The sequence below is a fragment of the Amphiura filiformis genome, chromosome 1, assembly GCF_039555335.1.
Source record: "Amphiura filiformis chromosome 1, Afil_fr2py, whole genome shotgun sequence".
In the NCBI taxonomy this organism is placed as follows: domain Eukaryota; kingdom Metazoa; phylum Echinodermata; class Ophiuroidea; order Amphilepidida; family Amphiuridae; genus Amphiura; species Amphiura filiformis.
Genome location: NC_092628.1, coordinates 58369195 through 58385319, shown reverse-complemented (window position 1 = coordinate 58385319; position 16125 = coordinate 58369195). Strand labels below are relative to the sequence as shown.

General features: G+C 33.8%; 1 protein-coding gene across 1 annotated transcript; it reads right to left on the bottom strand.

The window, feature by feature from the left end:
- Nucleotides 1-217: 217 nt before the first annotated feature.
- Nucleotides 218-3324, bottom strand: LOC140161986 (uncharacterized). The gene is made up of 2 exons (XM_072185279.1): nucleotides 2415-3324; nucleotides 218-645 (listed from the first exon to the last, which is right to left on the bottom strand). The coding sequence occupies exons 1-2, from the start codon at nucleotides 3322-3324 to the stop codon at nucleotides 218-220; spliced, it is 1338 nt and encodes a 445-aa protein (XP_072041380.1).
- Between the last annotated feature and the right edge of the window lie 12801 nt (nucleotides 3325-16125).

The following is a 16125-nucleotide window of genomic DNA, read 5'->3' as shown; positions in this document are numbered from 1 at the left end:
TCAACACACATGGATAGCTTGAAGATGGCACATGCTGAATCACCAGGAATCTTGGGATTGAAAAACATATAGATTTGAACATCATCGGCATATATGTGAAAATGTAAACCATGACGACGGATTATGTTGGCAATATACTGAGAATATTTTGTAAACACTCTTGGCCCAATAATAGAGCCTTGAGGTACGCCACACTCAAGAACATGCCTATCAGACATCACCCTCCAACAGATACTCTAAACTGACGACCACTTATGTAAGACTTGAACCACTGTAGGACTGTGCCTTTGATACCAAAGCCAAGCTCTAAACGAGAGAATAAAATGTCATGGTCAATGGTATCAAAGGCAGCAGAGAGATCAAGCATAATTAAGGAGACTGCCTTGTTATCATCAATGGCCCTAGCAATATCATTGGTCACCTTGAGCAGTGCTGTCTCAGTGGAATGCTTTTCTTTGTAGGCAGACTGACATAATTCATCAAGCTCATTAGCACGCATATGGTCATTGATCTGGATAATTGCAGCCTTCTCAATTAGCTTCCCTATAAAGGCGATGTTTGAGACTGGTCTGTAATTCTGTAAGTTGTTCCAATCTAGATTGGGTTTTTTGAGGATAGGTGTGACAATTGCCTGTTTAAGATCACCTGGGAAAATACCATTTGTTAAAGAAGAGTTAATAATGTCAGTTACACATGGAAGAACAATATCAATATTCTCCTTTAGCAGCCAGGTGGGAAGGCTGTCAAGACTACATGTTTTGTTGGCACATTTCATAATAATAGAACGAACATCATCTTCAGTCAATTCTCTGAAATGATCAAGATGATTTTGAATAACAATATCACTATGTAGTGAGGACACCGAGTCATTACCTACAGGAATATCAATTACATTACTACTACTATCCTTAACACTACTATCCTTAACACTACTATCCTTAACACTACTATCCTTAACACTACACTTGATACTAATTCTAATTTTTTCAACTTTTTCATTAAAGAATTCAGCAAACTTGTTGCTTAGCACATCAGGTGTGTACAATGATGGCAGACTTTTCTCATTTTGGTTTAGTAAAATACCAATGACCCTGAAAGTATCTTTTGGGCTAGCATTATACACTCTTGTTCAGGCAGTTAACAGTCGCCAAGTATAAGAAGAAAAGTTTAAGATTTTTAAACAATTAATGTTCAAAGGCGTGATTTTGCGCTTAATCTGCAAAGTTTAACGTATGTTAAAAGACTGTTAAACTCGAGCGTATAAAGGTGGTTATTTTTTGTTGCGTTAAAAGGCGTTAAACTGTGTAATGTTTAGTGGAATTGTACTTTACCTGTTTAACGATACATCTCGCGCCACGGAATTTTAACCAATTATTGTTTAAAATGACAAAAGCAAATGGCGGCCACGAGTGAATGCTGGTCGTGCTGCTTATGGTGTCCTGAAACTTCGTTCAAATAGGTAGGTTTGAGTCAATCAGGTTGCACCAAACTCGAGATGCGTTTGATAAGTTATGCATAGACATCGTTGAGACATAAAGGGTGGATATTGATGCGTTCATTTGCTAGATTTAACAACGTCATTGGGATTGACATTCTAGCGATACTGTACTGTACTGTTCTACGTGCACGGTACATGTATATCACCAATGTGTGTGCCGCGATGTTCAGTTTTGGGCATACGCACAATAGCTACAATGTAGACGAGATGCATTGAAGTATCGGTATGCTGGATACCGTATCGAGTGTGTGAAATTTTTACTCGGATACATTGCCCGGATACATAGCGGGTTGAACTGATAAAAAAACCCAACACTTTATGCATAAAATTGTATTTTTGAACGAATCTCACAGTTGACCAAGATCTGATGACTTCAAATCTATCATGAATTATGTTTCAGTATAAAAATTTTTAAAAAGAAAGAAAGAAAGTCCCAATCATAATTAAATCCAATACAACCATTGATTAAGCAGTTGTATTTCTTAAACAATCCTTAGATAAAATAGAACATATAAATCATTATCTGTTTAGAGTTATTAAGCAAATATTGATTAAAAGACCTTAAACAACCTAGTTGGTTAAGCACTTAAACTTGAAGCTGGTTAAAGTGCTATATGCATTTATTGGTTAAAAGTTGTAACCAACTATTGATTTGAGCCTTAAACAACAAGAAAATTAAGGGCCCTTAACCAATATTTCGACGAGAGGACCACGTAACTAACACGAGTTTAAGATTGATTAAGATTGTTTAAGACTTTTTTAATTGGCGAAATAAGAGTGTAAAGAGCATCGTTGAAATGTGTCTTTTTAGAGTCCTGTAACATTTTATTGTAACAAAGATGCTGCTCCCAATAGGATTCCTTATCAGATGAAGAGCCACTTTTCCTCCACTTCCTTTCAAGTCTACGTTGTTTACGCTTTTCTTCTCTGAGATCGTCATTATACCACGGAGGGCGAGAGCATACACGACGAGATCTTGTGGTTGCAGGAGCATGTTTATCAAGGACTCTAATAGCAGCTTTCTCAAGGTGATCCAAAAGATCATTCACATTACTAGGTTTCGGTTTCAGACTGTTATTTAGTTCGCAATTAAGATCAGTTTTTAAAGCCACTGGATCCACCTTTCTGAAATCCCTTAATGTACTAGTGACCCTTAAAGGTGGTGGTTTACTTTGTTGCAGGACAAATCTTACCATGTAATGATCAGAGCCATAGGCAGTGCCAGCATCACAGAGTCTGACCAAATCTTCCTTCTCAGGAGTGAGTAACAAATCAAGAGTGTTACCGGATATGTGAGTGGCCTGGGTAACATGTTGGTTGAGACCAAAATAGGATAAAATTGCTTGAAAACGAACAACCTCGGATCTGTGAGGCTCTTTCATGTGGAAATTAAAATCCCCCAACATGATAAGTTTTCCTGTCAACAAAGAGACCTCCTGGAGGAAATCCTCAAACTCCTCCATGAACCGATTAAGAGTAAAACCATTTGCTTTGGTTGGGTGGGGACGGTATATGATAATGTAGTGAACACCATTGTTTGGATCTAAGATACTTGCATGTTCAAAGGTAACTGTCTTAGCATTAAGCGGGTGTAAACGAAACGCAAGTTGAGCCTTACTAAGAAAACCAATACCACCATGATTACTGGTACCACGTGGGATGTTCAAGAAGGTATACCCATTTGGCTTCAATTCGCCAATGACAACTGGGTCATTGGTTGCTAACCATGTTTCAACTAAGAAGATAGCATCTACATCGTGTTCACTAATATAGTCATTACATGTAGTTGTTTTATTTCGGATTGATCTCGGATTCCAGAGTCTCATGTTCATTAACGGTTCACGATTTATATATGGTGTTATGAGGGTACGGTTGGGCCTATCAGTGTGAACAGGCTTTATGTGCAGTTCTGTTTTCCTTTCAGATGAGATATGAACAGGTATACTGTGAACTGAATCATCTAGGTGGGTGGAATTGTTTGAGATCAGCCATGGTTTTTGTCGGCCACCTCTTTTTCCACGTGGTTTTGAATGGAATGAGTTATTGATTCCAAGGGAAGTAATTGTTCTCCAAACCTCTGTGGGTAACCGGGGTAATGATTGCTTGGTTGAGTTGTTGTAGGTGTTCAGTGCAATCAGCTGTCCAGGACTGTAAACAAGTTTGGGTTTGATTTGCTCATACTGATCATGATCAGTCTGGTTTGGGCCTGGGTTTGGGTTAATGTCACCGAATATCAGGATGTCAAGTTGAAAAGACGCAGATGTGTTACTGCTGTAAGGAATGCGGGCACCAAGATACTTAAGGCTGGTCTGAACCCTGGAATTATGGAATCTTTCGGGCCTCATAACTTCTAAATTGTTGGTCTAAAGTATATAAAAGTATACATATTTAGAATGGCAAAGACTTGATAAGTTCATCTGTGAGGTCAAATTTGGGCCAAAATGGCACTTTTGGCCCAAAATCCCAAAAATAATGGTTTTGGCCCACTTCTTTTGTGCACCATAACAAAAAATTCTTGGGCCAACATTTTTTATATTAATTTTAAAAACTAGATCAAAATATCTAGGACCCGTTTTTTCATTTTTTGAATTTCGACTAACTTTGAGAAATTTGCGCCAAAAATGGTCAAAAATGTTGATTTTTCAAAAAATCATAAAAAAGCCCGATTTTGGCACAAATTTCCAAATATTTTTGGTGAAATTGGTCAAAATTCAAAAAATGAAAAACGGGTCCTAGACATTTTGATCTAGTTTTAAAAAATTAATAAAAATTAAATTTTGGCTCCAAAATTTTTTTGTTACAGTGCACAAAAAGAAGTAGGCCAAAAACCATTATTTATGAGATTTTGGGCCAAAAGTGCCATTTTGGCCCAAATTTGACCTCACAGATGAACTTATCCAGTCTTTGCCATTCTAAATATGTATACTTTTATATACTTTAGACAAACAATTTAGAAGTTATGAGGCCCGAAAGTTTCCATAATTCCAGGGTTCAGACCAACCTTAAGTGTCTGCAGTTGTTGATTTCCATGTTGAACATGTAGGCCTACAGAATTCCACTCTAAGCTAGTATATAGAGGACATTGGCAATTTGGTCCATTAATTGATGGCCAATAAGATGACCAGCAAGACATGATATAATACCATTGTTCAAATGTCAGTTTATCTTCACACAAAAAACAAGATGATGAAACCTTATTCAACAAGGTGATCAAAGATGACAGGTTCTTATGCAACAAAGTGATCAAATTAAAATGATGGGACTTTGTGCAACAAGGTATGACGAGGTGTGAAAATCAACCAGGAACCAAAGTCACTGATGGATGAATATGGTTTCTGTGTGTTGAGTAAAATACATAAACTGATGTAACTCACAGTAGTAATATCCAGAAAAGTATTTCTTCGTCAGAATTCTAAAATAATCCATTAGATGTCACAAAAAGTGTCTAGTAGAGTCCTGATGTTTAGTTTCACCACTAGTAAACACCACAAATTTGAAACATCAGTAAAAACTACATAATTAAACAAGTATTTAAGAGCTGATGTGGAGTGCTGCCATCCAGTGGGGCGCCTCCTATCTCCAATCGTTGGGATGAAAGAGGGTTGGTTTCAAATAACATTTCGGTTACTATTGTTAGAAACATTAACTCCTAATCTCCTGTCAACTCTTAAATTCATTATTGTTCATTATTATTAATTCATTATTGTTCTCTAAATTGTTCTGTTCTGGTTTTATTTGTCTTTTCAGCTTTTTACCCACGATATTTCAATTTCCAATTTTTTAATACCATAACTTACGAACTCAATTTCTTCGCTTAGGAATGTCCGATTTTATTGGGGAAAACGGCGTTGTGGAGCAAAATAGCTCTTTATGTGAAAGCCTTCAAATCTATAAGCTGTCCAAAAGATGTCTGTTTTTGACATGATACGCCACATTTCTTAAAGACCCATTCAGTGATCCCAGTGCAAGAGTAAAAAAATTAAAATTGTTTATAAATTGCTTAAAAGAGAAGGATAGGCCTAAGTCATTCAAATTGTCATTTGGTATTTTTGAAATGCCAAATTTGGCAAAAAATGAAGAAAACAGCAGTACTGACGAAGTTCAAGCCCCGCCATTCAAATACTTGCAGATAATTTTAGATACTGTCAGTATCTAAAAATACAGATTCGTGTAAAATGTCTTATTTTGTCTTAAATAGGCCTACACGGCTTTTGGCTGAACCATTCGCAGACTTAGCACATCTATGTAATAACAAAGGTACGGTACCAAAATTTTGATGATTTTTACGATCGTCCGGATGAGCAAATCACTGAATGGGCCTTTAGTATTAATAATAGATAAGTTGCCTTTAAAAATATTATTGACAATGTTGAGAGTAGGAATTACCTTGAAAAATGTCTCAAAAATACAACATGCCCGTTATATTCCGGTCTGAAACGATCAGACAATATTTTAAACATTAATAACATCATAAACCCGAATCGTGAAAAAATCACCCCGGGTAGATTTTTGGCTATTTCTCCATTTACGATCCTGCCCAAAAGTGTCTGCTTTCGATATACCACGTCACAAATACTACACTGCACTGACTGCAGGTTTTAGTTAAAAGGGCATTCCGTGATCCACAGCATCATCCCCTAACTTTTCTCAAAAAAGTTGAGATTTTTATATCACTGGAAACCTCTGGCTACATAATGTTTATGTACAAAATATTTCTTGCAGATTAATTCGTTAGCAAAGTAATCGTAAAATTTGAATTTCGTTCTGGTATAGGCCTACCAGAACAAAATTGCAACACATTGTGTACACATAACCATGCATAACTCGTAAAGGCAAAATCGGAATCAACTGAAATTTTTTAGAATAAGCTTTTTTTTTGTGGATATCTACTGAAAAATGTCATAAAAAGAGGATGCTAGGATCACGAAATACTCCTTAAATTCGCCATATAACATAATATAAACTCACCTTACATGTACATTTTTTTATTTTAAAATAATTTGATATTAATTCGCAATGTATAGTTTACTATATGATAGATGGTGGCAAGAACATTTATAAAGGACTGATTACTCACTGCAATCTTTACTCTTGTGTGTTTTGACTGTAAGTTTATGAATCAAATAAAAAAGATAGAAAGTAGCTTCACTTACGTTATGTGTCATTTTATTTATAACATAGAAGTTATTAAATTAATAAAGTAAGACAATTTATTTATCTATAAGTGCATGTCAAATGGGTACATTGTTCAATACTATAGGCCTACATGCATAAATTATGCCCATATTATAGCTAGCTAGGCCCTAAAAACTTTATTTTGCATCGGATTTTTCCCGTTGAAAAGGCAAAACTGATGTTCATGATAGCAACTATTTCATCAATAGCATTTTGAGTCATTTTTATCCATAAAACGACACAGGATAGGATAGATAATTACTTTGACATCAATATGGTCCATATGATGAAGATTTTGATTCTTAGATCTGTTATCAACATGATATCACGCTGTTCAGTGGTCAAGGACCCCGGGTCAAAGACACTGAAATGACATACTTTTCTTCTGCTGACCATATGATGCTGTATATTAACTATTATTGTTACATTTTAGGCCTATACCTAAAACTTTTAAAGTCATATTAATTCAAACATAACTTTGGTAATACTCACTCGTTTTCATTCGTTGAAACGGCAAAACATACTTACTTTTCCTTACACATCGAATTAAAATATTTAAAAAAATTCAACCACAAAAAGTTTTAACAAAAAGTCATTCCAATACCAATAAAAATTAATCTCTTGAGCAAACTGACCCCATCCCAGAAACAGGTACCAGCCCGATGGGCTGGCGAAAAGAACTATCAAATGTCCATTTAAGGGTAAAAGTCCGATTGATTTCTTCGAAAAACAGGTCTCATTTCCGAAAATCCAGAAGCCTGGATGCCCACCCAGTAAATTATTTTTACTGATTTAAGGGCAAAAATAAATTAAATTGCCCACCCAGTAAAATTATCCTTATTTACCTCCCTGTGTACAGCCCTCTTCCCTAGTAAAAGTGGCACAATTGTGATTTTACCCTTTCGTAGTTAACTCAACATATCTCGAGATTAAAACAAGCAAATTGAAGAGAACAAATGACATTTAAGAGCTAAGACTACGCCCTTGACGTTGATGTAAGCATCGGGTCACAAAGGTATTTTTGAGACAGGCTGTAGATTTATAGTTTATGCCTATCAGCGTATACATATGTGTGTGGTTAAGCATTGGTAATTATTAAAAGTTCTTTTTACGCCTTCAAAGCATCGATCTATAACTACTGACAAAACATGAAACAGTAAGCTAATTTATGTTCCTTCATGAAAGAAAGAGAAATATGAAAGAAAGAAAATGATCAAATTCAAAATTAAATTAAATCTTATCTCCATAATGAAAAAACAGACAAATACTTATTAATGCATTCCTACCTAGAAAGATTAAACGATCAGGGAGGGAATAGTCGAAAGGCCAATAAGGTAAGCATTGACCACCCCATTTATAAGACAGAAAAAGAAGACACTATCAGATCAGGCACATACAGTTCGGCTCCAAGAATTAATCGTTCCATTCTTCCATTGTTTTTTATCGGCGACGAGGTTGCGAGACACTGAAGGAGAGTGAGAATCGACGGTGTTCAGGTATGGCACGCCAGAGTGGACAAAACCTATAAAAAACATCGAGAAAAAAAAAAACCACCACCGAGAAAAAAAAAATCACATCGAGAAAGAAAAAAACACCACAGAGAAAAAAAAGCACACTGAGAAAGAAAAACTCCATCGAGAAAAAAAAAAGACATTGAGAAAGAAAAAAAACTCAAGAATAAAAAACATCATCGCAAAAAAAACCCTCATCGAGAACAAGTAGGATTTTGTCCTCTTTGGCGTGCCATAGTGGACAAAACCTAAAAAAAAACCATTGAGAAAAAAAAATACATCGAGGGAGAAAAAAAAAATACAACGAGGAGAAAAAAAAAACCAAGCGAGAATTAAAAAAATCCTCACCGAGCATAAAAAAAACGCATCGAGAAATAGTCTCTTCCGTAGCCGGACCCCCCAAAAAAAAAAAAACCTGGCTGCGGATGAGACTAATTTATTTATTTATATTTATTCATTTATTTATTTTAGATAGAGGCTGTGCAATAATTATGATATGCAGAGGAGACTTATTTATTTATTTATTTATTTATTTATTTATTTATTTATTTATTTATTTATTTATTTATTTATTTATTTATTTATTTATTTATTTATTGGTTGTGCAAACATTATGAGCCATGGGGAGGGTGAAATATGAGGGGGGGAGAAATTGATGGTCAGGCAAATGTTACTCCCGGACTCATAATTATTGCACAGCCCCCCTACACACATAACTAATTTTTATTTATTTATTTATTTATTTATTTATTTATTTATTTATTTATTTATTTATTTATTTATTTATTTATTTATTTATTTATTTACTAACTTCTTATTTTTTAAATATTATATGTTCCCCCTTCAGCTGCCCCAAACCTCCCCCCCCCCCCTTTTTTTTACTTTCCCCAGAGCTCATAACTACTTGTACTCCCTGTGTAAAATTAATTGAAATTATTTATTTACATAAACCATTTATTTATTTGTTTGTTTATTTACATACTTATTATTTTTACGAATATTATTTGTTCCCCCTTTCGGCTTGGCTAAATCCACCCCCCCATTTTTCATGCTCATAATTAAATATTTATTTGCACAGTCCCCCCTTCCGTGTAAAATCAAACTTTATAAGCCGTTTGAACCAAATTCATCCAAACTGACGTATACAATTACAATATATTATGCCACGACAATAATGCGAATGACGATCTACTTCAAACATTAGCTGAATAAATCATGCATCCCGTACATCAAACTGCCATATAACGCGTGAACGTGATGTATAATACACATCTTCCCACAGCATCTTCCAGCCGGGATGATTAGATCATGTACAGTCATCCACGTGCTTTATACTCTAAGTTGTACGTCAGAGCAGGTCAAAGTGTGTACAGATTGCCGATTTAGCATGCGGAGACACGAAAAGGTGCTTTTAAAAACACATTCTGAATTTGTTTTTTGTCCATTTTGTTACTTATTTGATTGAATGTGAGCGAGTGAGCGAGCGAGCGAGTAAGTTAGGTTTGAGGGGGTCCGAGAGGGTCATTATTCCGAATAGGGTTAAAGTTATGGTTTGGTCAATTTACGTTAAAATTAGAGTTGAAATTAGGTTCTATGTTCATTGGCGGCACTACGAGGAGGGGGGGGGAGCAAGGGGGAAATATTTGTCTTGACCCCAGTAACCACCCCATGTGAACACGTTTAAGGCGAAAAATCCACCATTACAAAATTTCCAATTTTGACGACAATTTTGTGCAAAATGTGTTTATTTTGGCCCCCCAATCACTTTCACACATGCCCCCCCGAAAATGTTGTTGCATTTACGAATAAATAAATAAATAAATAAATAAATAAACAAATATAAATAAATAAATAAACAAATATAAATAAATAAATAAACAAATATAAATAAATAATAAATAAATAAATAAACAAATAAATTAATAAACAAATACATAAATAAATACATTAATGAATGAATGAATGAATGATTGAATGAATGAATGAATGAATGAATGAATGAATTTAATAATACGACTACATAAATAATAACAATAATAATAATAAATAAACCTCCATCAATGCCTTGGTCACAGTCTCTAGTCGCTCCTTCCATAATACAAACTGTGAAGGAGGCCAAACTTGACTCAACTCGAATAAACTGACTGCGGAGGAGACTACTTCTCGATGCGGGTTTTTTACTTCTCAATGACTTTTTTAATTCTCGATTAGTTTTTTTTTTTTCGGTGGAGGTTTTTTTTGCTCAGTGAGTTGTTTTTTTTTCTCGGTGGAGTTTTTCTTTCTCAATGTGGTGTTTTTTTCTCGATGGAGTTTTTTTTCTTTCTCAATGTGATTTTTTTTCTCGGTGGTGTTTTTTTTTCTCGATGTGATTTTTTTTCTCGATGGAGATTTTTATTTTTCAATGTGTTTTTTTTTTCTCGATGAGTTTTTTTTTAGGTTTTGTCCACTCTGGCGTGCCATATTCAGGTGCTGTGTGGGCACTTACTATCCATTCAAAATCAAACACCAGTCTCAGATGTCCCGACTTAATCTAGTCAGTTTAGATTCAAGTTATTTTAAGTAACATCAACGCTAAATTTATATCCCGAGTCTCCGAAGTGTAAGCAAATAATGCACTCACGATTCCGTTAGTTCTCGATAATCATTACTCATTTACCGAGTGTATTATACAAAATCTCAACAAAGGGTGACCCATTTAAATTAATGACTTATTGTGAATTCTAACCATGATGCTGATGTACTCTTGGGTTTTTGTTTTGTTTTGTTTTGTTTTGTTTTGTTTTTGTTTTTGTTTTTGTTTTGTTTTTGGTTTGTTTTGTTTTGTTTTGTTTGTTTGTTTGTTTGTTCTGTTTTGTTTTGTTTTTGCCAGTAGGGCCTAGTCTATGAAATCTTTTGTCTGATTTCGAAATTATTTTTTAATTACCGCGATTAGCCCATATGACTAAAAAACAATGGTTCTGCCAATTTGAAGTCAAATACTATATAGCTTATAATCTATAACTACAGCTTCATCTTTACTCTTATCAGTTAACAAGAAAGATCCAATAATATAAATAACATTAATTTTTCGCAAACCTTTTGTTCAAAATACGCTATCTGCTCCATTACAATATTTGAAAAATAGTACATAATACATTAAAGATTGGTTCTAAGATTCTTAGATTGACCTCATTCATGTCATTTTGTTATTAAATCTACACTGGTACCGTTTTTATAACCATGTAGTGAGACTAAAAGTCACAAGGAGGACGAAATTGTCTCTAGAAATAAATTTTGATGTTAGATTGAGTGCAATAAACACATCAGTCAATCGGCATACATTACTGAAGTTACTTTTCCCCGAGGTGTACTTCTCTCGTTCCTTCACTTAGTTGATACGGTATTCATTATATACCTAAATTAACCAATAACATTTATTGTGGTGTCTCTTTCACTTGATTAAAAAGTTTTGATTAATATTGGTTACGAAATTCCTACGAGAATGTATTCACAGTGGCATAGTAAAAATAATCTCAAGAAAATATTGTTATTAGTAATAATACTTAAAGTATTGTGAGAAATAACATCATTCAAATCGTCTTTCTCTCCCTCTCCTTTCATCACCATGTACATTACCTTCAGTTAAGTAAATGGAACCTACATTTTATCACGTTAATGTAAGCCTTCATATCACATACTTAATTTTATTTGTGCAGCTGTTTTAATGCTTTTGTCACTAGTGTTTGTAGGCTACGCAATTTTATATTTTAATATACTTATTTAATAATTATTCAATCTTTTATAACGAAGACTTCAGATGCATTATAATATGAAAACCAAAAATGCAATAATTGTACATCAATCTGTGTTAATTTTTTAATCTTTCTATCGTCGATTAATAGAATTTGTTCAATTACTGAGTATTTAGCTTCCATGAACTTGTGGTAGTTGTTGATGTTGTTTTTGTTGTTGCTGCTTTTGTCGTCGTAGTGGTCATGCTGCCCGCATTATGTTAATTGCTTACGAATGCCATAGTTTCTGGATAGGAAATGCATGTCGTGTATTGTATTTCATTTTACTCCTTTGATGGTTTATATTATTATTATTATTATTATTATTATTATTATTATTATTATTATTATTATTATTATTATTATTGTTATTGTTATTGTTATTATTATTATTATTATTATTATTATTGTTATTGTTATTGTTATTGTTATTGTTATTATTATTATTATTATTATTATTATTATTATTATTATTATTATTAGTGTTATTATTATTTATTTATTTATTTATTTATTTATTTATTTATTTATTTATTTATTTATTTATTTATTTATTATTTATTTATTTATTTATTTATTCTATTTTTATTTATAAAAATGCAAGAACCCGCAAGGAATGACAATGTAAAGCACAGATATAGGCAACAAAGCATTATATTATTAGTAATTCTTATGGGCCAATTAGTGGTTCACAGCAGTTTACGAGAGTAACAAGAACCCTCTGCTAAATCATAATCACAAAAGATGTTGATGTACACGGTTCTTGAAGGACTGAGTTCAATGATCAGTGATATCTCCAACTAACTACATACACAGTCTGGGAGTCCATTCCAAACATGGGAAGTTTCTTGAGATTGGCTCGGTGACAGAGTTGTTTGATGTGACCATTTAATAATGTTTATAACAAAATATTTATAATTTTCAATTCTAGACCCTTTCAATACTAACAGCTATCACACTAATAAGCACGTATGTATATTTACTGTTTTAACATAGATTTTCTTTTCTTTATCAAATTTTTCATCTTTTTCTACCCTTTTGTGGTAATTTTTATTCTATAAACTGTATATTTTGTGTGGGTGCAAATTGAGGGCGCTATTTAAATATATTTAAAATTTAACTTAGCCCAAAGCCGTCATTCCTTTCATTTCATGATAAGTTTGACAGTTTCCTTGCTATATGTTACTCATTTATATGATGTTTTAATGTCACAATACAAGTGTGTACCCCTTGTAAAGATACAAACAAGATTTAAGATAAATAGCGCTATCAGTGTTCAGCTTTGCTTAAAAATTAATACAGTTCTACATGCCATCCAAAAAACGTGGTGAGTGCATGACTTGTCTCAGGGAGACTAGTGCAAGTGGTTCGTCTGATCATGTAAGGCTTGGAAAGCAATGCCTTCAAATCTGGTTGGCACAAGCTGGTATGCATCTTGAAAAGCATATATGCTTCTGTCCAGCTCTAGCTGCTGTGTTGGAAATGTGCCTAGCCCAAAAGAGTTTCTTATCAATAGTGACACCTCGGATTACCAGCTCACCCTTCTCTACCAGTTTGATGTTACCAAAATTGAGGTTTGACTGACCTAGTTGGATTCCTTTTGGAGGGCTCGAAGGTCACTTTTCACTAGCCTGCCCAGATCCTCATTCTTTCCAGATCCCGCTGTAGGCTTGCTGCCATGCTGTCATCATCAGCCTCTTGATCTGATCTCCACAGAATAGGGTGGGGTCATCTCTATACAAATGCGGTTTGTTCTTGCATTCATCTTTCTTGTTATCAATAAAAAGAGTGAACAGCAGCGTTCCCATGATTAAGCCCTGTTGTACAGAAGCATTGCTGGATGCACTATTTGAGGATTGGCCAGATAGAACCACTTTGATATACCTGTTGTATAGGTAGCAAGGTCAGTAATTACTGTGCATTTGAACTTGGAACAAAGCCCTTGATGTTTAAGCGACACCTTTAATTATTTCTTTCAAATTTTAAGGCCGGCTTCTATCAGCTTCTTCTGCTTCCTGGTGAAATAAATAAATAAATAAATAAATAAATAAATAAATAAATAAATAAATAAATAAATAAATAAATAAATAAATAAATAAATAAATAAATAAATAAATAAATAAATAAATAAATAAATAAATAAATAAATAAATAAATAAATAATAAATAAACTGTTCAAGCAAATTTGACTTTACTTACATTCGCCCCACACAAATTATATACAATTTCACGGGAAAGTGAAGAAAATTACTCAGATTAGCTTTGGGCAAACTTTGTATTTTTCAGAGTATTTGTGGATATATATAATTTAAAATGATTTTAAAACCTTCCCGATTTTTATTTAGTGTGTTTTCTGTGCTTGGAAGGGTATTTTGGGGTAGATGTGGAGGTATAAGCTCAAACTGCTAAAACAGTTTTTTTTAATTTTAAAAAGAAAAAGAAAACTTAGTTTGTATCTTGAGAAAATCATAAGCCCAACAACCTAATTTTCGTATATATTTTTGACTTAAATATGTATCCTTAAAAGTCCCAAACATGAATAAGGATGATATGACATGGGTAATATAAATGGAAATCCAGCTAAGTATATCATCTTATCGGTATCAAAGTACTAGGAACATAATACAGGCTGTATCAAAATGATTGGTACCCATTTGTTTTTTTTGGTGTTTATTAACAAAACTGCTTCTTCAATATACAATATTGATCCTCTTGATTTTATAGTTTTATGACCTTTAATACAATTCGTCTATTAATAAGGTAGCTCCAACGTTGCATTTTGATTTTGATATGGCAATCTTGTTCATCAATGGAAGCTGATGGAATCAATCATTTTGATACAGCAGAGCTATATTTTGTATACGAATATCAATGTAAAATTATGCTCTTGATATCAATATAGCAGTATTGTGATCAAGATTAACATGATTATTCATACATTCTGTGAAATAGCGATATCTACGAAATGAAAGTATTCTCTATGAATATATAGCAGCATGTTTTGTATAATATGGTGTTATCATATAATTATATAAATTTTTCGTTTCATCTAACATTTAACATGACCGTATACTTTGTAAAGTCTCCTGTAAAGTCTCCGGATCCTGGGTTCATTTTGCCTTACAGATTAACTTTCACTGTTTTCTTTGGGTTATTAAAGTTCACCAGAATAATTTATAATAATAATATTTTGGCAAAAATGTCCTAAAATATTTACTTGCCGTCAGCTTGTATATACAACTCCATGCCTGGCAACTAAGCATGTTCCACATATCACGCGGCACAGTCGATTAACTTAGATATCCCATGTTTCACCGTACTTTAAATCGTGTTAGTTAACAGTGGCACATATTTTTTTAATAGAGAGGAAAGAGATAGAGCGCAGAGAGAGGATAGAAAATGGGATGAGAGATATTATATTGAGCCCGATTGAGATGCTTCTCGGAGAGGGGGAGAGAGAAGAGAGTGAGATGAGTCAAAAAGAGTAAGAGGTTGTGATCATGGTGATGGGCTAAGCAGATTTTACGGTAATAGTAATATAATCTTTTACCGTTTACCTTTGTGTGAAACTATAACACGTTATTTAAACACAAACATGAACAATGCGACCTATAAAGCACTTTTGCAGAGCAGGCGAATCATTAAACTTTTGCATCAACCATGGTTACGCACGCCAAAGATATAGAAGGGTATCCAGAAACGAACAGAGAAGGGAGTAAATAATATACGGTATGTTATTTTATTCTAAACTGAGCTCAAAAAGAAACTTATAATTTTTTACAACTTGTGAATCACAAGGTCATATCTTAAAATAGTGTCAATCAAAATGAACCAAAATTACACACAGGATTACTTTAATACTCTACTCAAAACACATGTCAGTAACCAAGCAGTTGTCCAACTGACACAACAGCAAAATGCACTGTCATGGGACAGCTTCCTGGACTTCCTCCACTTTCACAGCCCAACATTTGGAACCCAGCACAAAAAAATCTGTGAGAATGCACACAAGATCCTTGCACAGATGATAAAACTGTGCTGCTTTCTGCTTTTCATACACTTTTTTCATGAAACAGGGCTGGGCTGTGAATGTGGTCCAGGAAGCTGTTCCATGTCAGTGCATTTTGCTGTTGTGTTAGTTGGATAAACGCTTGGTTACTAACATGTGTTT